General features: G+C 47.3%; 1 protein-coding gene across 7 annotated transcripts in view; it reads right to left on the reverse strand.

The window, feature by feature from the left end:
• The window catches only part of sh2b2 (SH2B adaptor protein 2), an 87,496-nt gene that overhangs the window by 61,150 nt on the left and 2,266 nt on the right, over window positions 1–24,080 (reverse strand). For 4 of the 7 annotated variants that reach the window (XR_004416049.1, XM_033045562.1, XM_033045560.1 and 1 more), the window contains exons 2-3: window positions 19,805–19,945; window positions 15,297–16,160 (exon numbers count right to left, since the gene is read on the reverse strand). Coding sequence is in view for 6 of the 7 variants with exons in the window: in XM_033045562.1 (XP_032901453.1) it covers window positions 15,297–16,133 (837 nt within the window). In the remaining variant the exon portion in view is untranslated. Of the gene's footprint in view, window positions 1–15,296; window positions 16,161–19,804; window positions 20,167–23,484; window positions 23,491–24,080 lie in introns of those variants that run through there. The other 3 variants (XM_033045563.1, XM_033045564.1, XM_033045561.1) reach the window with 3 other exon arrangements.

Raw genomic sequence — 24,080 nt, forward strand, 5'->3', positions numbered from 1 at the left:
GTTGTTGCGGGCGTCCAGATGGTAAGGGACAAAGTCAAAGTCAAGGTGAGTCCAGGATCGGCTCTTCCCAACCAGAGACCGCGGCTTCAGGCTGGTGTAGGCCGCAGGCCGGCGGTCAAAGTTTTAAAGTACCTGCCGTGCCGCGGTCTCTGGTTGCACGGCATTTATCCCCAGGTAACTGCAAGGCATTGCAAGTGCCTAGTGTTAACCAGTGTATCTGGAGACATATGGGGACAGGTATCCGCAATACTGATCTCAAAATCCAAAACGTGCTTAAGGTATTGACGGCGGGAATCACAGCATTTGCCTGAACTTTAAAAGAATCAGACATGAACCAAGACCACAAGGATGCACGAGAAAAAAGGACAAAGCTGGAGAAGGAGGACAAGGACAAAGCTGAAGAAGGAGCAGCGGGCAGCCAGCAGCACTCGGATCACCAATAGTGGGATCAGCTGTGCCCGATGTCGCCTCCGCACCGGCCAGATCCACGCGGCCGGGCGGAAAGGCTAGACACAAAACAAACAAGGTCGTGGACTCAGAGGAGTCCGACTTTGAACAACCGCGGACGGCCAGCGCCCGAGAGCGCTGGAGCCTGATGGAGCGGTGTGTGGAGCTTTGCTCCAACGTGACAGACTCCGGGAGATGGAGTCGGGTCACTGTGGGACCTATGATAAACCCACAGCAGTACCTCTTGAAGGGCTGCACAGTGCTTCTACCTCATCAGAGGGGAGCACTGCGGGTCAATTCTGGGCTGACCTGGAAGAGGGGTCCGCAGAAGGAAAGACAAGTGTGCAGGGGGTGCAGGAACAAGAGAACCTACTGGAACCCACTACGGCCAAAGACAGCACCCCCACGCACCCACCAGCAGAACTGGTGAAAGCTCGAAGGTCCGGTACCCAAAACATGAGTCTTTTTAGGCCATGGCCCAGGCCGGCCTTCTTGGAAGATGCGGGAACCTCCAACGCCAACCAAACCGAAAATCCAGACCCAGCGCGACAACCGCAGCGAAGAACCTACAAAAAGTAAACCTGCCACTGGTAACTATGGAGGTAGGTGGGTCTGGTTCCCTACAATATACAGGGGGCACGGAGATTGGGTGGAGATTACACTCTTTTCTGAATGCATGGAGCATGATAACAACCGATACTTACATCTAAAGCAGTATCCAGGGATATACAATAGAGTTTATACACAAGTACAGCCCTCCAGTTCAACATATACTGAACCAAATGTTCGTGCCTTCTGATAAAGGAAAATCAAAAGCACAAGCTGAACTGAAGCGGCTTTACATAAAAGGTGTAATTGAGAAAACTCAACACGAACCATTAGAATTCGTGTCCAATATATTTATCAAAAACAAAAAAGATGATGGTTATCGCATCATCATAGATCTGACAAAATAGATACCTTTGTTACTGCTTAACAATTAATTTCCAAAGGTTACTTCAATGGCCAGCATCGATTTAAAAGATGCTTACTATTCAGTGCCTATACGAGGTGACCACAGATGTTACTTAAAATTCAACTGGATGGGACAACTCTGACAGTATAAAGCACTGCCAAATGGGTTATCATCAGCCCCAGGCTGTTCCACAAAAATTTTGAAACCAGCCCTAGCGTTTCTACGGAGACGTACACACATGGTCATGGCATATTTAGATGACATACTCATTGTGGGCAAAACTTTGGAATTGGCCAAACAAACTGTAACAGCCACAAAAAAGTTATTTGGAAAACTGGGATTCATTTTTCATCCAGTTAAATCTAAACTAACGCCTTCCACTACTATGGACTATCTGGGGTTTCACCATAGACTCAGTTCACATGTCGGTGACTCTGCCTAAGGGAAAGGCTAGAGATTTAATAGAGGCTTGCAATAACCTCACTGACATCAGCAAACCATCCATCAGATTGGTAGCAAAAGTAATTGGCATAATGATGGCTGCCTTTCCAGCCACACAATTTGGACCTCTACATTACCAAAACTTACAGAGAGCAAAATACAAGCACTCTAAATTATGCAGGTCACTTTGACAGATCTGTGAAACTACCAATCAAGCTAAAATGGAACTAAAATGGTGGATAGATAACATCTGGCTTTGTTCCAATCCAATCATTGTCAGTAACCCTTCCATGGTACTACAAACTGATGCCAGTGCACTTGGGTGGGGAGCCACCAATACCACTACCACCGTGGTAGCATACATTGACCACAGGGTGGAAACAAATCGACATCATGTGACAATCTGGCTATACAATTTGGCAATGGTGTATCCAGAGAGATATTTGGATATCAGCCACTTACCAACCAGGAAGACTAAATTCAGTGGCAGACACCAGGTCACGCAAATTTAATGAAAACACCAAATGGATGTTGAATAAAATAGTATTTGCTGATATCACAGCAAATATGGAACACCAGATATCGATTTATTCGCATCCAGACTTAACCACCAGTTATCAAATTATATTTCATGGGAACCAGACCCTGGGGCAGCGGCGACAGATGCATTTTCGCTGCATTGGGGGGGGGGGGGGGGGGGGGGGGGGGGGGGGGGGGGGGAATTGTTTATTTACGCATTCCCTCCTTTTCCTGCCCCATCAGTCGGGTATTAAGGAAATACAACAAGACTCTGCATCTGGTATTGGTAGTACCCGATTGGCCTACACAACCATGGTTCCCAGTGGTATCAAACATGGTATCAGAGACATGAACATCCCGTCTGTTCTGGAATATCTGGCAGGCCTCCACTATGATGAGGGGCTCAGTTACAGTGCCATCAACTGCGCCAGAAGTGCCCTATCGACTTACCTATGGGGGACAGAGCATTACACTGTTGGGACTCACCCACTGGTACAAAACTTATGAGGGGAAATTTTAATACTATCCCCAAGAACCAGATACTCCCAAATATGGGATGTAAGAATAATCCTGAAGATGCTCAAGAATTGGTCTCCAGCAACAGTTCTGTCCCTACACAGACTGACATTAAAACAGTCATGCTAATGGTATTGGTCACGGCACAGAGGATACAGTCACTGCAAAAACTAGACTGGACAACATGACTTCCTCAACAGAAAATATTACGTTTCATATTTATGAGTTAGTAAGCAGAACAGAAAGGGATCAGCAGGCCTCAATATACAATTAGGTCATACCCAACAGATGACCGTCTGTGTATAGTAAGACATCTGTCGTTATACATGGAGAAAACGGATATCCTAAGAGGCAATGAAAAGGCACATTTTGGTCAGCCACAAGCAACCACACCAAGAGTGACGGTCCAGACCATCTTAAGATGGCTGAAACAGGTGCTAACACAGGCTGGGGTGGATACTAATATTTTAACATCTCTTTCCACCAGGGCTGCAGCTACATCAGCAGCAATACAGTTGGATGTACCAATGGACCAAATCCTCAAGGCAGCAGGATGGTCTGGAGGGGAAAACATTCCAATTATTTTATAATAAACCAGTAATGAAACCTGGAATGTTTGCAGAAACAATTTTAAGTTCTGTAAATTAATTTAAACCCATAAAAATGGGTTATAAATTTGTGTTAACAAATTTTATGATTTCAATGTCGAATTCATGTCCAAATTATGTTAACACAATTTCTCCCAGTCAAGGCAGACGTGATGCATGGACTCGTTTCCACGGCATGAAATCACAGAGCTTTAAAATCTTCACGTAGTCACTCACGTGACTCCGAAGTAAAATAGTAAGATTAAACGAGAATTTACCAGTTTGAAGTTTGATCTGTATTTTATGAGGAGTTACGATGAGGGATTACGTGCCCTCCGCTCCCACCCTGATCATATACTTAACTGGTATCTCTTCTCTAATCTTACTATGTTTAGTCATTACAGTTATCTGTGATTTCACACCGCTGCTTTGAAGAATGACACGCATGCGTCCTGGCGGGGTTCTTCACGTAATCCCTCATCGTAACTCCTCATAAAATACAGATCAAACTTCAAACTGGTAAGTTCTCGTTTAATCTTACTATTTTGAAGAACAGACCAATGAGACAGCTAGGTCACGGATGGGAGGGGAAATATTCGATCTGATGTTCTTAACTTTTCTAGTGAAAAATGTAGTAAATTCTTCGCACTTAGCAGGGGACCCAGCTAAGCTGGTACTGGGGGCAGGACATACGATAGAGGTAATGGTACTAAAATGGACCTTGGAGATATGGGCGTTTTTGGAAATGAGGTCGGAATAGTATTTTGTTCTCGCAGACTTTACTGCTTCCTGGTATTTGACAAGATTGTTTCTCAGATGTTCAAAGGAAATATGAAACTTATCAGATTTGTACTTCCTTTCTGATTTTCTGCACTCTCTTCTTAGGGCTCTGGTGGTGTCATTGAACCAGGGCCAGCCTTTAGGCTTAGGCTTTTTCATTTTAAGAGGAACAACAGAATCCAGGATGGAAGAGCAAGTGGTATTGAATAAAGAAATGAGGTCGTCAGTGCTGAGATGGGGGGGGGAGACGCCTCGATGGTGCAGATGTCGGCAGCGGCCATGAGAGTCTCAGAGAGCTTACTGGCAGTTGAAGAGTTTACGTAACGGGAATAGCGAGCAGGGAGATAGGATTTTGAGGGAAAGGCAGAGATGCATCGAATATAATTGCACTATGATCAGACAGGCATCAATAATTTCTGTATTACAGATTGGGAGACCAGACGATAGCACCAGGTCGAGTGCATGGCCAAGCATGTGAGTGGGTCCAGTGGTAGGCAGAGTCAGATTGAAGGACTCAACCAGGTTCATGAAATTCACTCACAAGAGGCTTAGTGGGACAGCAGACATGAATGTTAAAGTCACGAAGAATCAGGGAGAATGTGGAAACTCTACAGGGACAGCACCTGAGGTCGTGATCGAACCCGGGTCTCTGGCAATGTGCCGGCCTAATACTATATCAACATTTAAAAGACACTTGGATGGGAACATGGCTAGGAAAGGTTAGAGGGATACGAGCCAAACGTGGGCAAATGGGACTAGCTTTAATGAGGCATCTTGGACTGTATGGACGGGTTGGGCTGAAGACACTCGTTTTCATGTTGTATGACGATAACCAACCAATCTATATTTATATCCATGTTGTTCATATATATCATAAACAGAGGTCTCAGTACAGATCCTTATGGAACTCCACTGGTCACAGATTTCCATCCACAATAACAACCTTCACCACAAGCTTCTGTTGACCATGAGTAAGCCAGACTGAATCCAAACAACCAAGTCACTGTGTATCCCATGCACCTTAATCTTCAGGATTAAGATTCTGTTGGTTATTCTCAATTTCTCCAGAGCCTCACCTGTCACCTGAAGATACAAAGATCTTCATCAAGGTTCCTGCAGTCTACTCTGTTGCCTCTCACAATAACCTGGGATGCTCCCATCAGGTCCTGGAGATTTATCCACCTTAATGCTCTTCAGGAGCCCCAACATCACTTCCTTCCCAGTCACAAACTGCCCGTGCGTATTCGCAATCTCAACACTAATCTCACTGTCTTCTACCCTCCCTGAAGAAGGGTCTCGATTCGAAACGTCACCCATTCCTTCTCTTCAGAGATGCTGTCTGTCCTGCTGAGTTATTCCAGCATTTTGTGTCTATCTTCGATTTAAACCAGCATCTGCAGTTCTTTCCTACACTCACTGTCTTCCATGTCCTCCTCCTTGGTGAATTCAGGTGCAAACTATTCATCTACATCCTCTGACTCCAAGCATAAATCCCCTCCTTTATCCTTGAGTGGTCCTACCTCTCCTTGGTTACCCCCTTGTTTTTAATATGGATATAGAAAGCTTTGGGGGGGGGGGGGGGGGGGTTTAATCTGACTCGCCAATGACATATCATAGCCTCTTTTGACCCTTCTAATCATCCGCTTGAATTGTTACTTCATCATTCTAAACCCCTTTTACATTTTTGATGAAAATGTACACCTCTGTGATCCACAGTTTCCTTACTTTGCCATCGTTTTCCCTCCTCCTTACTGGAACATGCCAGTCTCGAACTTTGATCACCTGCCCTTTAAATTACTTTGCCGATGTGGACTTAGTCAATAACAACTGTTTCCAATGTACCGTCCTGAGCTCCTGCCCAATAATGTTGCAATTTAGGTTGGTCCAATTTAGTAACTTCCTGCACAGTCCAGCTTTCTCACTAATCAAAACAATCTTGAAACATGGAGTTGTGATTATTATCCCCAAAATGCTCTTTCATTGTGACACCAGTCACCGGGCCAGGTTAATTTCCCAGTGCAAGGGCTGGTCCCTTCTCAAGTTATACTATCCACATACTGGTTCAGGAAAGAGTCTTGGATACATCTTAGAAATTCTGCGTTTTGCACTGAGCAAATCCCAGTCAATATTGGGGAAGTTAAGTCACGCATTACCCAACCCTGTGGCTTTGACATCTTTCTGTAATCTGTCCACATATCTGTTCCTCTATCTGGCGCTGGCTATTGGGGGGGGCCTATTGTACATTCCCACTAGAGCCATTGCACCTTTCTTATTTTTACACCCATTTTGCCTCAGTGGAGGATGCTCCTCTTGATTAGTAGAGCAACTACTAGAGATTAGAGAGGGTCCAGAGGAGGTTTACCAGAATGATCCTAGGGATGATTGGGTTAATCATTGAGTTAAGAATGACCCGGCATGGGGGTACGGCATAAGGATGGAGTGGGTGGTGAGAAGAACAAGGAGGACTTGGTGGGGTAGGGTGCCGTGAGGGGGGTGGAAAGAACAAGAGAGGACCCGGTATACTTTATGACTTTGTCGGTGTCCTTTTTGCTCCCCGCTCCCTCCCGCTGCTAATCACTCCTATCCTGCTCCTCTCCCCCGCTGTTACCCACTCCCCCTCGCAGCTAATCACTCCTCCCAGCTGCTACACGCTTCCCCCCTGCCCCCACCGCTGCTATCCTCTCCCCCTCCTCTCTCCCTCCCTCTCCCCCTCCATCCCCTCCTCCCCCCTACTGCTCTCTCCCCCCACCATCCCCCCCTATCGCCCCTCCACTCCCCCCCTGCCCCCTCCTCCCCCCCTCCACCCCCTATTCCCCCCTCCATCCCCTATCTTCCCCCTCCACCCCCTATCTCCCCCCCACCCCCTCCTCTCCCCCCCGCCCCCTATCTCCCCCTTCTCTCTCCTCCCCCCATCCCCCTCCTCTGCTCCCTTCTCCCCTTCCTCCCCCCCCCCCACCTCCGGGAAAGGAATTCAGCCCAGCTGTCAAGAAAGCAATGAGAGGAATGTATTTACACCGGCCAGTTTAGTTTAGTTTAGAGATACAGTGTGGAAACAGGCCCTTTGGCCCATGCCGACCAGCGATACCTGCATATTAACACTATCCTACACACACGGGACAATTTTTACATTTACAAAGTCAATTAGCCTACATATTTGTACGTCTCTAGAGTGTGGGAGGAAACCGAATATCTCTGAGAAATCCCACGCAGGTCACGGGGAGAGCGTACAACTCCGTACAGACAACACCTGTAGTCGGAATCGAACCCGGGTCTCCGGCGCTACATTCGCTGTAAGGCATCAACTCTACCGTTGCGCCAACATGCCGCCCTTTCTGGAACTCAAAGACCAGCCAAACCCTGTGTGGATTTCAGAACTTATCCTGCTTTAGTTTAGTTTACAGATACAGCGTGGAAACAGGCCCTTCGGCCCACCGGGTCTGCGCCGATTATTGATCATCATACACCAGTTCCATCCTACAAACTAGGGACGATTTACAGAAGCCAATTAACTTACAAATCCGCACGTCTTTGTAACGTGGGGAGGGGAGCACCCGAAGTAAACCCACATGGTCACAGCACTCCTAGTCAGGATTAAACCCAGGTCTCTGGTGCTGTAAGGCAGCAACTCTACCGCTGCACCACTGTGCTGCCCTGTGTTCTTTATCCAGTGGTCCTACATCCATCAAACTGGTAATGCAGACTGGGAGTGGTGGAGAGAATGTCTGTGGTGACCAGGAGAGACTGAATGGCACAAGTGGTATTGATACTGGCTCAGAGAGAATGGAGAACCCACTCATTAATTATAGCTGCTGTCTGAAGGAGATGAAAATAGAGGGAATTAGAAAGGGGTGTGCAGTGAATTAACAATAAACAACATACTGCAGATGCTAGAAATCTAAAATGAAATGTGAACACTGGAAACTTGGCAGGTTAGGCAACGCTGTGTTGAGTGGAAAGGAACAGTTAAGGTCCACGGCCAAGTAAATCAACTTGTCAGTTGTGATGAAAAGTCATCAGACATTACCTCCGTTTTTCTTTCTACAGGTTCTGCCTGACCTGTTGAGTGTTTACAATATTTTATGAGATTAGGAATCTTGTTTTGCATGGAACTCATGGGACATGAATTGGGATGGATTGGAAAAGTTTAGAGGGAAACGGGTCAAATGGGGCTAGCATGGGCATCTTGGTCAGCATGGATGAGTTTTAGAGGAAGAATCTCTTTACCCCAAGGGGAGGTTAGAATCTGGAACCCACTCTCTGAGGAGTGTTTAGTTTACAGATACAGATACAGTGTGGAAATAGGCCCTTCGGTCCACCCAGTCCGCATCGACCAGCGACCTCCGCACACTAACACACTCGTGACTATTTACAATTTTATCAAGCCAATCAACCCGTAAACCTCTACGTCTTTCGAGTGTGGCAGGAAACCGGAGCTCCCAGAGAAAACCCACAAGGTCATGACGAGAATGTACAAACTCCGTACAGGCAGCACCCATAGTCAGGATCGAACCTGGGTCTCTGGCACTGTAAGGCAGCAACTCTACCCCTGCGCACCATGCTGTTTCTGTGCTGTATGACTATGGCATGTTACCATATAATAACCATATAACAATTACAGAACAGAAACAGGCCATCTCGGCCCTTCTAGTCCGAATACTTATTTTCACCTAGTCCCATCTACCTGCACTCAGACCATAACCCTCCATTCCTTTCCCATCCATATACTTATACAATTTATTTTTAAATGATAAAATTGAACCTGCCTCCACCACTTCCACTGGAAGCTCATTCCACACAGCCACCACTCTCTGAGTAAAGAAGTTCCCCCTCATGTTACCCCTAAACTTTTGTCCCTTAATTCTCAAATCATGTCCTCTTGTTTGAATCTTCCCTACTCTCAATGGAAAAAGCTTATCCACGTCAACTCTGTCTATCCCTCTCATAATTTTAAAGACCTCTATCAAGTCTCCCCTTAACCTTCTGCGCTCCAAAGAATAAAGACCTATCTTGTTCAACCTTTCTCTGTAACTTAGGTGCTGAAACCCAGGCAACATTCTAGTAAATCTCCTCTGTACTCTCTCTATTTTGTTGACATCTTTCCTATAATTTGGCGACCAAAATTGTACACCATATTCCAAAATTGGTCTCACCAATGCCTTGTACAATTTCAACATTACATCCCAACTTCTATACTCAATGCTCTGATTTATAAAGGCCGGCACACCTAAAGCTTTCTTTACCACCCTATCTACATGAGATTCCACCTTCAGGGAACTATGCACAGTTATTCCTAGATCCTTCTGTTCAACTGCATTCCTCAATTCGCTACCATTTACCATTTGTCCTGCCAAGATGTAGCACCTCACACTTATCAGCATTAAACTCCATCTGCCATCTTTCAGCCCACTCTTCCAAATGGCCTAAATCTCTGTAGACGTTGAAAATCTACTTCATTATCCACAACACCACCTATCTTAGTATCATCTGCATACTTACTAATCCAATTTACCACACCATCATCCAGATCATTGATGTATATGACAAACAACAGTGGACCCAACACAGATCCCTGAGGCACCCCATTAGTCACCGGCCTCCAACCTGACAAACAGTTATCCACCATTACTCTCTGGTATCTCCCATTCAGCCACTGCAGAATCCATCTTGCTACTCCACTATAACTACCCAACAATTGAACCTTCTTAACCAACCTTCCATGTTGTGAATGGAAATCAGATCAGAGTCATGCGACATAGAAGCAGGCCCTTCGACCCAACTCGTCCATGCCGACCAAGATGCCCCATCAAAGCATTTGCCCATTTTTTTGTTCAATTCCCCCATACCTTTGAAGATAGACACAAAATGCTGGAGTAATTCAGTGGGTCTGGCCACATCTCTGGAGAAAAGGAATAGGTGACATTTCAGTTCAGCCCCTTTTCCAGACAGTCAGGGTAGAGGGAAACTAGAGATATGAAGAGGTACAAAGAACAAATGAATGAAAGGTGTGCAAAAGGGCAAATCAAAGCCAGCAAAGATGATCAAGGAAAGGTGGAGCCCACAATGGCTCATTGTTGGCTGTGGAGAAGGTGATAACTCCAAACCTTTCCTGTTCATGTACCTGTCCAAGTAGCTTTTAAATGCTGCTACATTACATGCCACGATTACCTCCTCTGGCAGCTTGTCCCTATACTCACAACCCAGAGTAAACACGTTGCCTCTCAGGTACCTACTGGATCTTTCCCCTCTCACCTTAAACCCATATCCTCTAGTTCTTGATTCCCCTCCCTTCTATTCCCCTCATAATTTTATACACCTCTATAAGAGGTCTGAAGAAGGGTCTTGACCTGAAACATCACCCATTCCTTCTCTCCAGAGATGCTGCCTGTCTGAGTTACTCCAGCATTTTGTGTCTACCTTCTATAAGATCAACCATCAACCTCCTACACCCAAGAAATGTAGGGCGGCACAGTGGTAGAGTTGTTGCCTTACAGTGTCAGAGACCTGGGTTCAATCCTGACAGGTGCTGGCTGTGTGGAGTTTGTAAAATTGTAAATTGTCACTAGTATGTACTATAGTGCTAGTATATTGCTGGTGATTGCTGGTCGGCGTGGACTCAGTGGGCCGAAGGGCCTGTTTCCGCGCTGTTTTAATCTCAAAAGATTAAAGTCCTAGCTTGGACCATCTGGCCAAGAGTGCATAAATTGCAGCTGTACTCTGCCTAGTTAAAGACAATTACTTTTGTGAGGATGCCAAACTAAGTGGGAGTGTAGATGAGGCTCGCTCTGCAATGTGGCTGAGGATAAGCTTCAGATGAGGCAAAAGGAAAAATGGAAACAAAAAAACGAGGTTAGGATCGAAACTCCCTCGCCGGGGTGGTTGTAGCTCTCTCTGTGGCATGGAGCTCCCTAGTCTCCCTCTTCTTACCAGAGATGTTAAAGTCCACTTTGCAATCCCCGGCAAAGGGATCGCAAGCCCAACGATGTTAAAGTCTCGCAGACTCCTGCGGCTTGTAGCGCCCGTTGGTCTCCTGGAAAGGCCGCCAACTCCACGATGTTAGGCCGTAATGCGGACGGAGACGGCAAAGAGTAGGAGTAAACGGGTCCTTTTCACAATGGCGGGCAGTGACTAGTGGGGTACCGCAAGGCTCAGTGCTGGGACCCCAGCTATTTACAATATATATTAATGATCTGGATGAGGGAATTGAAGGCAATATCTCCAAGTTTGCGGATGACACTAAGCTGGGGGGCAGTGTTAGCTGTGAGGAGGATGTTAGGAGACTGCAAGGTGACTTGGATAGGCTGGGTGAGTGGGCCAATGTTTGGCAGATGCAGTATAATGTGGATAAATGTGAGGTTATCTATTTTGGTGGCAAAAACAGGAAAGCAGACTTATATCTAAATGGTGGCCGATTAGGAAAAGGGGAGATGCAGCGAGACCTGGGTGTTATGGTACACCAGTCATTGAAAGTAGGTATGCAGGTGCAGCAGGCAGTGAAGAAAGCGAATGGTATGTTAGCTTTCATAGCAAAAGGATTTGAGTATAGGAGCAGAGAGGTTCTACTGCAGTTGTACAGGGTCTTGGTGAGACCACACCTGGAGTATTGCGTACAGTTTTGGTCTCCAAATCTGAGGAAGGACATTATTGCCATAGAGGGAGTGCAGAGAAGGTTCACCAGACTGATTCCTGGGATGTCAGGACTGTCTTATGAAGAAAGACTGGATAGACTTGGTTTATACTCTCTAGAATTTAGGAGATTGAGAGGGGATCTTATAGAAACTTACAAAATTCTTAAGGGGTTGGACAGGCTAGATGCAGGAAGATTGTTCCCGATGTTGGGGAAGTCCAGGACAAGGGGTCACAGCTTAAGGATAAGGGGGAAATCCTTTAAAACCGAGATGAGAAAAACTTTTTTCACACAGAGAGTGGTGAATCTCTGGAACTCTCTGCCACAGAGGGTAGTTGAGGCCAGTTCATTGGCTATATTAAGCGCCTTGAGTATTAGAAAGGCGCTATATAAATCCCATCCATTATTATTATTATTATATTTAAGAGGGAGTTAGATGTGGCCCTTGTGGCTAAGGGGATCAGAGGGTATGGAGAGAAGGTAGGTACGGGATACTGAGTTGGATGATCAGCCATGATCATATTGAATGGCGGTGCAGGCTCGAAGGGCCGAATGGCCTACTCCTGCACCTAATTTCTATGTTTCTATGTTTCTATGAGATACGATATGGACAACAAAAAAAAATCGCTTCTCCGTCGAGGTACGAGATTGAAAAAAAGTTTCCCCCAACCCACCCCCCACATAAAACGAACCAAGAAACACTAAAACTTACTTTTTAACACATACTAAAAATAACAAAAAAAGGAAAGGACAGACAGACTGTTGGCGAGGCAGCCATGCTGCTCGTGCCACCCAGTGAAGCATAAACGGGAAGCTAGTGGTCAGTGTCAATAGTGGAAATGGACACATTTATTTTATGTTCTCAGGATGTGGACACAACTTACAAATCCAACGTTTATTTCCCTTCCCTGTCTGTGGATGCCCACAGGTGAATCCCATGGCAGAGGTGCCTAAAACCAGGAGGCATACACAAGGATCCGGGAACCAATGTTTAGAGGGCATGTGAGGGGAGGTTGGAATCTGGAACCCACTCAGTGTGTTCAGTTTAGAGATACAGATACAGCGCGAAAACAGGCCCTGCAGCCCACTGAGTCCACGCCGACCAGCGATCCCCACACACTAACACTATCCTACACACACGAGGGACAATTTACAATCACAACGATTTTTGTCAGGGCCCCTGCAATCATCTCTCTTGTCTCTCTAAATAACCTATGATAATAAAAAAAATCCCATCAAATCCTGGGGATTTACCCACCTTAACGGTCTTCAAGACCCAGAATACTACCTCCTCACACTGACCTCACTGTCCTCCTTGGTGAAAACTCGTTCAGTACCTCGCCTACATCTTCTGATTTCAAGCACAGATTCATTCACATCCTTGAGCAATCCTACCTTCTCATTGGTTATCCTCATTTTTAATGACTGAGATGAGGAAGAATTTCTTCTCTGAGACGGTTGAGTGTGTTTGGAACAGACAGATGGGGACCATTCAGGGCTAAGACAGGCTTAAACAGAGGGAAAGAACTGAGTGTTATAGGGGAAAAAAGGCAGGAACGTGGACAAGCAACTTTGGGTCAGCTGTGATGCCATTGAATGTGGGAGCAACTCGTGGGGGTTTCATGGCCTGCTCTTGCTGCTTGTGGTCCCATGGTTTTACCAGGAGATCAGTAACCACACTGGGCATCGTAACAATGTAGCGATAGAGTTGCTGCCTCACAGCGCCAAAGACCCGGGTTCGATCTCGACTACAGGTGCTGTCTGTATGGTATTTGTACGTTCTCCCTGGGTCCATGTAGGTTTTCTCTGGGTGCTCCGGTTTCCTCCCACAGTCCATCAAATCAAAGTGGTTATCTCTGTGTGGATCCAAGGAGAGGAGCAAGGTCCTCAATGAGTATTTCTCCTCTATTTTTACCGTGGAGAAAAACTTGAAGACCGGGGAAGTTGGGGTAGTCACCAAGTGTTGAGGACACTCAGTATTATAGTACTGAGATAATACTGAGATATAGTACTGAGAAGGTGCTGAACATCCTAACGCGTATGAAGGTAGACAAATCTCCCGGGCGTGATCAGATATATCCAAGGACGCTGTGGTAAGATTGAGAAGGAATTGCAGGTTCTCTGGTTGAGATACGGGCGATGTGCTAGAAGACTGGAGGGCGGCAAATATTACGCCTCTATTTAATAAGGGCTGCAATGAAAAGCCTGAGAACTATAGGAAGGTGAGCCTAACCTCTGTGGTCCAAAAGTTTCCAGTGTGTATTCTGAGGGATAAGATATCATGTAGCATTTAGATGGACAAAGGTTGACCAGGGATAGTCAGCACGGTTTTGTATGTGGGAGATCGTGTCTCACGAATGTGACTGAGTTTTTTGAAGTTGTAACCAAAAAAGGTTGATGAGGGCAGAGCTGTAGATGTTGTCTATATGGATTTCAGCAAGGCATTTGTCAAGGTTTTGCATGGGTAGTCCGCAGGAAGGTTAGATCGCATGGAATCCAGGGAGAGCTAGGCGACTGGATAGCAAATTGGCATCATGGAAGGAAATAGGATTATGGTGAAAAGTTGTCTGTTCAACTTGAGGCTTGTGGTAGTGGTGCCTCAACGATCAGTGCTGGGCCCATTGCTCCTTGTGGTTTATATCAACGATTTGGATGAAGTTCAAAGCAGGATTAGTAAATTTGCAGGTAACTGAAGTGGGTGGTATTGTAGATAGCGAAGATGGTTATCAAAGATTTCAGCAGGATTTTGATCAGTTAGGAAAGTGGGCAGTGGAATGGTTAATAGAGTTTAATGCACATAAATGTGCATTAAAAGAGGTCAAACCAGGACAGGACCTTCATAGTAAATGCCAGGGCTCTGGGGATTGTTGTAGTGCTGAGGGATCTAGGAGTGCAGGGATTATACATCGTTCCTTGAAAGTGGTGTCACAGGTAGATAAGGTGGTTAAGAAGATATTGGTCACATTAGCCTTCATTAGTTAGGGTATTGAGTATAGAAGTTAGGATGTTACGTTACAGCTGTACAAGGTGCTGGTGAGGCCATAGTTGGGTAATGGTGTTCAGTTTTGCTTACCCTGCTCTTGGAAGGATGTTGTTAAGTTGCAAAGAGTGTAGAGAAGACTTACGAGGATGTTGCCTTCAACCCACCAAGTCTATGCCGACCATCACGCATCACATTAATTCTACATTATCCCACTTTCCCATCCCCACACACAATTTACAGAAGCCAATTCACCGTCTTGATAAACTGGAGCACCCGGGGAAATGCCATGCGGTCTCAGGGTAAACGTACAAACTCGGTACAGACAGCGTCCGCAGTCAATATCAAACTTGTGTCCATGGCGCAGCTTGGCAGTAATTCTACCGCTGCGTCACGGAACCAAAGGTTTCCCGTTGACCCGTTACTTCACAGGTTCTGCAATCTCACCTTGGGTGGTGCGTAAAATTCCAGGATGAATCTCTCTTCTTCGATTCCCACGGCTTTGCGGAGCAGCACACGGCACTTGTGCCAGTGCGAGCTGCTGAGGCTGTTGTCATCGGCCAGCATGTAGCGCAGCATGCCTTCCCTCTGGATGTCCTGCAGCTCCACTTTGGACGAGGACAGCTTGGTTAAACGCAAACGTTCAAGTTTCTGGCTCAATCGGTCGTGGGCTTCGCTGTCAAGTCTACTCCCAGCAGAGTCTTCCTCTCCCTCAGGCCTTGCCCCCAGCAGAGGCTCGGCTGAGGACCTCCACTGCAGCATCTCCTTCATCCCATCCACCACGCACATGCTCATATTTCGCAGAGAAAACCCCTTCTTAAATTTGGGCCTGGCTGAAGTGCTGAGAGAGACATCCTCCGAACTGCGGGAGTGGCCCAGGTTGGACATGTTGCAGACTTGCTGATGCCTCAAGTAGCTGCGGGCGTTTGATGCGTTATCCCCTCGTGGGAGGGAGTCGGAGTGTGCTTTCCTCTGGAGGACTGCTGCCCGGGCTGGCTGTTGGCAGCTCCGAATGTCAGAGGCGGGAGCAACGCTACACTTGGATGGAGAGTCCGAGAGATAGGGCCCGCTCACTTCTCTCGCAAAATACACCACAAAATGGGAAGCAAAGTGCTGCAAGAAATTGGTTTCTATTCCCGAGGAATCGTAATGAGGATTCTCACTTATAAATATCCGGAATTTCTGGGCAAAATCAGAAGCAGCCGCACGAGCCTGGACTTCACAGAATTCCCTCCAGTCTGAAATGTCTTGTAGTGAATCCTGACTTCCAGAGTCACCATTCATGGCTACTTCACTGGAGTCCCAATGAGGCTACACAAGAAACAGGGAGAGAGGCTTTGTTACTTTTAGACTTTAGAGATACAGCGCGGAAACAGGCCCTACGGGCCACCATGTCCACGGCAACCAGCGATCACCCTGTATACCCAAACTATTGTTCACACTAGGGACAATTTTAAAACTTACCAAACCCAAATAACCTTACAAGTCTTTTGCATGTGGGAAGAAACCAGAGCACCCAGAGAAAACCCACGCGGTCGCAGGGAGAACGCACAAACTCAGTACAGACAGCACTCACAGTCAGGATTGAACGCGGGTCTCTGGCACTGTAAGGCAGCAACTCTCCCGCTGTGCTGCCCATAAACTTCTGCAGCCAATAGTGGGACAGTCAGCATCCAGAAACTTTTACCAAATGCATACTACAGCCCACGGATGATTCTTGTTGCTCTGAATTCAAAGTCATACAAAGCTCCTCAAAAACCGAAGGGGTCTCATGTGGCCCAATTTTGTTGACACTGCTCTTTACATGGTCGTATCCAATCCATCACAAAGCTCTGCTACCTCACTGTTCACCCATTTACCCTGTTCAATTATTACTATTGAATCTATTTACCACAGATTACCCAGTTCTAATCCAGATTTCAAACACCCCACTGTGCAAACCTCCCTTTTTCCTCCAAGTCCCTTAGAAAAATTAACAATACTGAAACAAACAGTAAAGGTTTACATCGCATATAAATATATATATAAAAAACCTGGACATATATATACAGCTAAATGGACAAATAATCAAACAATGCAAAGTCATAAATAACGTCCCCAAATCTATGTAGTTCAGAGCCCAGTTGGAGGTTGTAGTGTTTAGGCTGCAGGGAAGAAGCTGTTCCTGAACCTGGACGTTACAGTTTCCAGGCTCCTGTACCTTCTTCCCGATGGTAGAGGTGAAATGAGAGCGTGGCCAGGGTGGTGTGGGTCTCTGATGATGCTGGCTGTATTTTTGAGGCAGCAACTCCTGTAGATCCCTTTGATGGTGGAGAGGTCAGCACCCATGATGGACTGGGCAGTGTTCACCATTTTACACAGTCTTCTTTGCTCCAGGGCTTCAAATTGCCGAAATGGGTGATGATGCAACCAGTCAATGTACTCTCTACTGTACACCTGTAGAGGTATGAGAGTTCCACTCCTCATCCTAAACTGTGACCCCTCAGCCTGAACTGTGACCCCTCACCCTGAACCAGGCTGTGACCCCTCACCCTGAACCAGGCCATGACTCCTTTAACCGAATAGAGCGCGGTCCTGACCTCCCATCTATCCCATTGGAGACCCACGACTATAATTAATTGGACCTTTCTGGATTTTATCTTGCACAGAATGTTATTCCCTTTACACTATGGGTATTTGATTGCAATCATGTATAGTCTTTCCGCTGACTGGATAGCAGGCAACAATAAGAGCTCTTAACTGAAACTCAGTACACGTGACAATAAACTAGACTAACTCCACACCTCACCCGGAACGGTGCTGAAACCACGCCTGCAATTGCCTGAAAATGCTTGGTGCTGGTAAGACGTAACCCAGATAGAAAGTTTAGATGGAGGGAATAATCTGGTCCACAGAGAGATTTCCTGCAGGCATGGACGATGATAATGATCTTCCACATCAAGGACAGGAAACAAGCATTTTACTTTGAGTACAGTGGGATCCAGGCAGTCAGAAACACTAGAGATCAATGATACCAGGAAACATGGGGGATAATTTAGCAGTTTACACAAAGTGTAGGAACATCACCAATGCCGGTGTCTCCAAGAGTTACAATCCCAACATGAAGCCATCAGGAAATCTCAATCTGAAGAAGGGTTCCGACCCAAAATATTACCTATTCATTTTCTCCAGAGATGCTGCCTGACCTGCTGAGTTAGTCCAGCATTTTGTGGCTTCATAGGAATTCTTAAAATTTGGGTCCCAAAGGGTTAGTAACAAAGACTTTGACATGTCCTCCAGATCAAAGGAAGTTTAAAAGCACGGACATATTTTCCTTATGTCTGGGAAACTTGGACCAACTAAATAAACAACCTCAAGAATATCCCACTTAACTCTGAGTGAAAAAGTTGTCCATCAGGTTCATGTTAACTCTTGCCTCTCTCTCCTTAAACATACGTCCTCTTGTTTTTGATTCCCTACCCTGTGCATTCAGCCTGTCCAAGCCACTCATGGAGAGGAACTAATTACAATCATTAATGTATATTGTAAATAGCTGCGGTCCCAGCACCGAGCCTTGCGGTACCCCACTAGACACTTCCTCCTCGATACACATCAGCACAGAGGCACCTCAGGGCTGCGTGCTTATTAGTCTCCTGCTCTATTCACTATATACCCATACAGGTGCAACTGGACACAGTTCCAACCCCATCGTTCAATTTGCTAACAACACCACACTGTTGGACGAATTGCAGATGATGATGAATCAAAGTATAGGAGGGAGATCGATCGTCTGCATGAACGTCTGCCAGAACAATAACCTTGCTCTCAACCTTTACAATCTGAAGAAGGATGCTGACCCAAAATGTCACCTATTCTTTTTCCCTCAGAGATGCAGCCAGTCCTGCTGAGTTATTCCAGCATTCTTTGTCTATCAACCTTGCTCTCAATGTCAGTAAGACCAAGGAGCTGATTGTTGACTTTAGCAGAGGAAGGCTGTGGATCCACTAATCTGTCTTCATCAACAGGTCGGGGATGGGGAGAGTCAATAGCTACGAGTTCGTAGGCATGGATATCTCTGAAGATCTGTCCTGGACCCAGCACATTGATGGAATCATAAACAAAGCCCATCAATGTGTCTACTTCCTGAGAAGGTTGAGGAGATTCAGTATGTCATAGAGTCAAGAGTCATACAGCACTGGCTAAACTCGTCCGTACCAACCAAGATCCTCCATTTAAGCTAGTGGCCTTTGCCCACGTTTGGCCCTAATCCTTCCAAACCTTTCCTATCCATGTACCTGTGTAATGAAATACTGTTATAGTATCTCTGGATGAATAGCGTCTGACCTTCTACAGGCATATGGTAGACGGCATGTTGACTTGTTACATCACCGCCTGGTTCAACAAGTTGAACGCCCAGGAACAAAGGAGATTACAGAATGTAGACACTGTCCAGTCCATCAGTTACAGACCTCCCCACCATCGAAGGGATCTATAAAAAGGCAGCCAGGATCAGAGACCCACACCACCCTGGCCATGCTGTCATTTCACTCCTGCCATTGGGAAGAAGGTATAAGAGTCTGAAAACTGACCTCCAGGTTCAGGAACAGCTTCTCCTCGATATAACCATCAGGCTATTAAATACTACAAACAGCAACTAAACTATGAGTGTCCTGGTTTCTCTAGGGACTTCAGGCTTTTGTTTTGCACTGATATTGGGTTCTTTTCATTAAATTAATTTGTATTTGTTTATTGTGTGATCTATGAGTACTGTGTTTACAGTGTTGTAATGCTGCTGCAAGATAGAATTTCATTGTCCCGTTTTGGTACAAATGACAATTAAACACTTGATTATATCTCAAGGGCAGGCAGTGGAAAATCCCACTGACGTATTGGCTGAGCCCTCTCTGCATGTCCTAGTATTGAACCTTCAGTGAGAGGAAGGGGACCCCTGGCCTGGTAAAGAGAGAGGAACTCACAAACCCTGTGGAGACAGCAGAGGTCGTCCTCTTCCTTTGGCCATCTCGGTCAGCACGGGGCTCTCTCCGTACACAAGGATGGGTATCGCATGCCAGAAGCCTCCTACACACATTGAGTCGGCATCATCATGAGGTCACCTCCTGCGAAGCATTGAGAGACAGTATCAGTCCGCTATCATTAACACAGTCATCTGCTGGAGTATTGTTGAGGTGTATTATTGTCACGTGTACCCAGGTACCGTGAAAGGCTTTGTTTTGCATGCTACCCCATCAGACCAGGGCAACACTGTGCAACTGGTAGAGCCATTCCTGACTACGGGTGCTGTCCATGTGCAGTTTGCATGCTCCCCCTGTGACCATGTGGGTTTTCTCTGGGTGCTCCTGTTTCCACCCACATCCCCAAAACATGCAGGTTTGTAGGTCAACTGGCCTCTGTAAATTGCCCCTGGTGTGTAGGGAGTGGATGAGAATGAGGGATAACATAGAACTAGTTTGAACGGGTGATCGAAGGTCGGTGTGGATTCAGTGGGCCGAATCCACTGTTTCCATAATGTGTCCTTCAAACATAAAGATCAAACAATACTAAACGGAAATACAAATCAACTCAGGTACAACTGGTTGAGCAAAGGAGAAGATAAATAGTGCAGTATATAGTTCTCAGCACTGTGGTGCAGACAAAGGCCAATGTCCACAATGGGGTAGAAGTGAATCAGACAGTACCCTAGCTTATGAGAGGACCGTTCGGAAGAAGCTGTTCCCACATCAGGTGGTGCATGCTTTCAAGCTTCTGTATCTTCTACCGGACAGGAGGAGGAATGAGGAGGGTGGGTCAAGTCTTTGATTATTGTTTAAGAAGGAACTACAGATATTGGAAAATCAAAGGTAGACAAAAGCGCTGGAGAAACTCAGCAGGTGCAGCAGCATCTATGGAGCGAAGGAAATAGGCAACGTTTCGGGCCAAAACCCTTCTTCAGACTGATGGAGGGTGCGGGGGGGGCGATGAGAAGGAAGAAAAAACGAAGAGGAGGAGCCTGAGGGCTGAGAAGGGGAGGAGATAGCAAGGACTACCGGAAATTGGAGAATTCAATGTTTATGCCGATAGGGTGCAGACTGCCCAAGCGGAATATGAGGTGCTGCTCCTCCAATTTCCGGTGGTGCTCACTCTGGCCATGGATGAGGCCCAGGACAGAGAGGTCGGATTCGGAATGGGAGGGGGAGTTGAAGTGCTGAGCCACCGGGAGGTCAGGTTGGTTAATGCGGATCGAGCAGAGGTGTTTGGCGAAACGATCGCCAAGCCTACGTTTGGTCTCACCGCTAGATCAGCTGACATCTAGAGCAGCGGATGCAATAGATGAGGTTGGAGGAGGTGCAGGTGAACCTCTGTCGCACCTGAAACGACTGCTTGGGTCCTCGAATGGAGTCGAGGGGGGAGGTAAAGCGACAAGTGTAGCATCTCTTGCGGTTGCAAGGGAAAGTGCCTGGGGAGGGGGTGGTGCGAGAGGGAAGGGAAGAATTGACCAGGGAGTTACGGAGGGAGCGGTCTTTGCGGAAAGCAGACGGGGGGAGATGGGAAGATGTGGCGAGTGGTGGGGTCACGTTGGAGGTGGCGGAAATGACGGAGGATTACTTGTTGTGTGTGACGGCTGGTGGGGTGAAAAGTGAGGACTAGGGGGACTCTGCCCTTGTTGCGAGTGGGGGGATGGGGAGAGAGAGCAGTGTTACGGGGGTATGGAAGAGACCCGGGTGCGAGCCTCATCTATAGTAGGGGAGGGGAACCCCCGTTCCCTGAAGAATTAGGACATTTCCGATGCCCTGGTGTGGAACACCTCATCCTGGGAGCAGATGCGGCGCAGACGGAGGAATTGGGAGTAGGGGATGGAGTCCTTACAGGAAGCAGGGTGGGAAGAAGAGTAGTCTAGATAGCCATGGGAGTCAGTGGGTTTATTGTGGATGTCGGGCAGAAGTCTGTCACCTGCGATGGAGATAGTGAGGTCAAGAAATGGTAGGGAAGTGTCGGAAATGGTCCAGGTGTATTGGAGTGCCGGATGGAAGTTAGTGATGAAGTGGATAAAGTCAGTCAGTTGTGTGTGGGTGCAGGAGGTAGCACCAAAGCAATCGTCGATGTAGCGGAGGTAGAGGTCGGGGATGGGGCCTTGGAACACCTCGAACAAGGATTGTTCGACGTACCCGACAAAGAGGCAGGCATAGCTGGGGCCTATAGCTATGCTTTGTATTTGGAGGAAATGGGAGGAGTCAAACGAGAAGTTATTGAGGGTAAGGACCAACTCCGCTAGGCGGAGGAGAGTATCAGTAGACGGGTATAGGTTGATTCTCTGGTCGAGGAAGAACAGGAGGGCTTTGAGACCATCCTGGTGGGGGATGGAGGTGTAGAGTGACTGGACGTCCATGGTGAAGATGAGAGGATGGGAGCCTAGAGAATGGAATGCCCGGAGACGACGGAGAGTGTCTGAGGTGTCCTGAACATAGGTAGGGAGGGATTTAACCAGAGGGGATAGGATAGAGTCAAGGTATGTGGAAATAAGTTCGGTAGGGCACGAACAGGCAGAGACAATGGGTCTACCAGGACAGTCAGGTTTGTGGATTTTGGGGAGAAGGTAAAATTGGGCCGTGCGGGGCTGGGGAACGATGAGGTTGGAGGCTCGGGGGGGGGGGGGGGGGGGGGCCGGGTGCCCGAGGGGATGAAGTCAGTGATGGTGCTAGAGATAGTGGCCTGGTGCTTGTCAGTGGGGTCATGGTCCAGGGGTAAGTAGGAGGTGTCCGAGAGTTGGCGCATGGCCTCAGCTTTGTAGAGATCGAACCGCCAGACTACCACGGCACCTCCTTTGTCGGCGGGTTTGATAACCCAGTCTGGGTTGTTGCGGAGTGAGTCAATGGCTATACGTTCAGGGGGGGAGAGATTGGAGTGAGACAGTGGAGTGGAGGTTGAGGTGGTTGAGGTCCCGCCGGCAGTTTTGGATAAAAAGTTCTAAAGCCGGAAGTTCCCATCTCCAACGAACCCCCTCCTCGTGGACCCCCCCTCATGGCCTTCAGGCTTTAGAACTGAACCAACTTTGAACAGAATCACCACAACCAATAAGCGTGCTGAGGATACGGAATTACTCAGCCACCCCCTCCCCCAATGTGACCCTAAGTGTCCCCACCGGGTTAGTGACCTCCCTGTGGAGGTCAGGCATGGGACGAAGCAGCCACTCCCTCTCTAGCAGTTTCAGGACATCAGTACTTCCACAAATGCAGAATCAGAACACTCCACAATATTCACTTCCTCATCTGTGATGTGCACACTTTCTCCCCCACAGATCATTACTACTGCTGCAGATAGAGCACCCTCCTTGGTTTTAGTTTCGAGATACAGAGCAGAAACAGGACCTTCGGCCCACTGAGTCCACGCCAACCAGCGATCCCCGCACACTAACACTATCCTACACACACTAGGGACAATTTACAATCTTACCGAAGCCAATTAACCTATGAACCTGTACATCTTTGGAGTGTGGGAGGAAACTGGAGCACCCAGAGAAAATCCATGCGGGCACGAGGAGAACGTACAAACTCCACAGACAGCACCCGTCGTCAGGATCAAATCCGGGTCTCTGGCGCTGTAAGCATCAACTCTACCGCTGCGCCACCGTGTCTCCCGTCTCACTGCCATGCTGCGGGACCCCCCGCTTCCCCAGCTGGGACTCACGTGTACACCTCTGTCCTGGTCCATGCTATTGCTGCCCGTTATGACCTGATGTGGGCTCACTGTTTGCTGATAGACACAAAGTGCTGGAGTAACTCAACTGGTCAAGCAACATCTCTGGAGAACATGGATAAGTGACATTTCGGGTCAGGACCCTTCTTCAGTCTGCTGCAGGATCCAAACCCAAAACGTCACCCATCTCAGAAATGCTGCCTGACCTGCTAAGTCACTCCAGCAATTTGGTATAAACCAGCATCTGCAGTTCACAGATTGCGGACTCTATGATGCTGGTCAGAACCTACTGCCCACACAGGTTCTCAGCAAAGGCCTTGGACAAATCCAGTGGCCACTCCTTCCTCCAGTTGCCTATCCTCTACCATGTCACCCACAGCTGGATTTGCTGCTGCTGATCCTGTACTAGGTCATCCCTGGCTTGGCACGGCAGAGCCCGCTGAACAAGAAGGTGAAGGAAGTCAGAAACAGGGGGAATTGCAGCACATGGGAGAAGAGGGAACATACTGATGGACTGAGAACAGAGGACAAATAGATATCCAGGGGACAGGCGGCGACTAG

This window comes from Amblyraja radiata, chromosome 28 (assembly GCF_010909765.2).
Source record: "Amblyraja radiata isolate CabotCenter1 chromosome 28, sAmbRad1.1.pri, whole genome shotgun sequence".
In the NCBI taxonomy this organism is placed as follows: Eukaryota; Metazoa; Chordata; class Chondrichthyes; order Rajiformes; family Rajidae; genus Amblyraja; species Amblyraja radiata.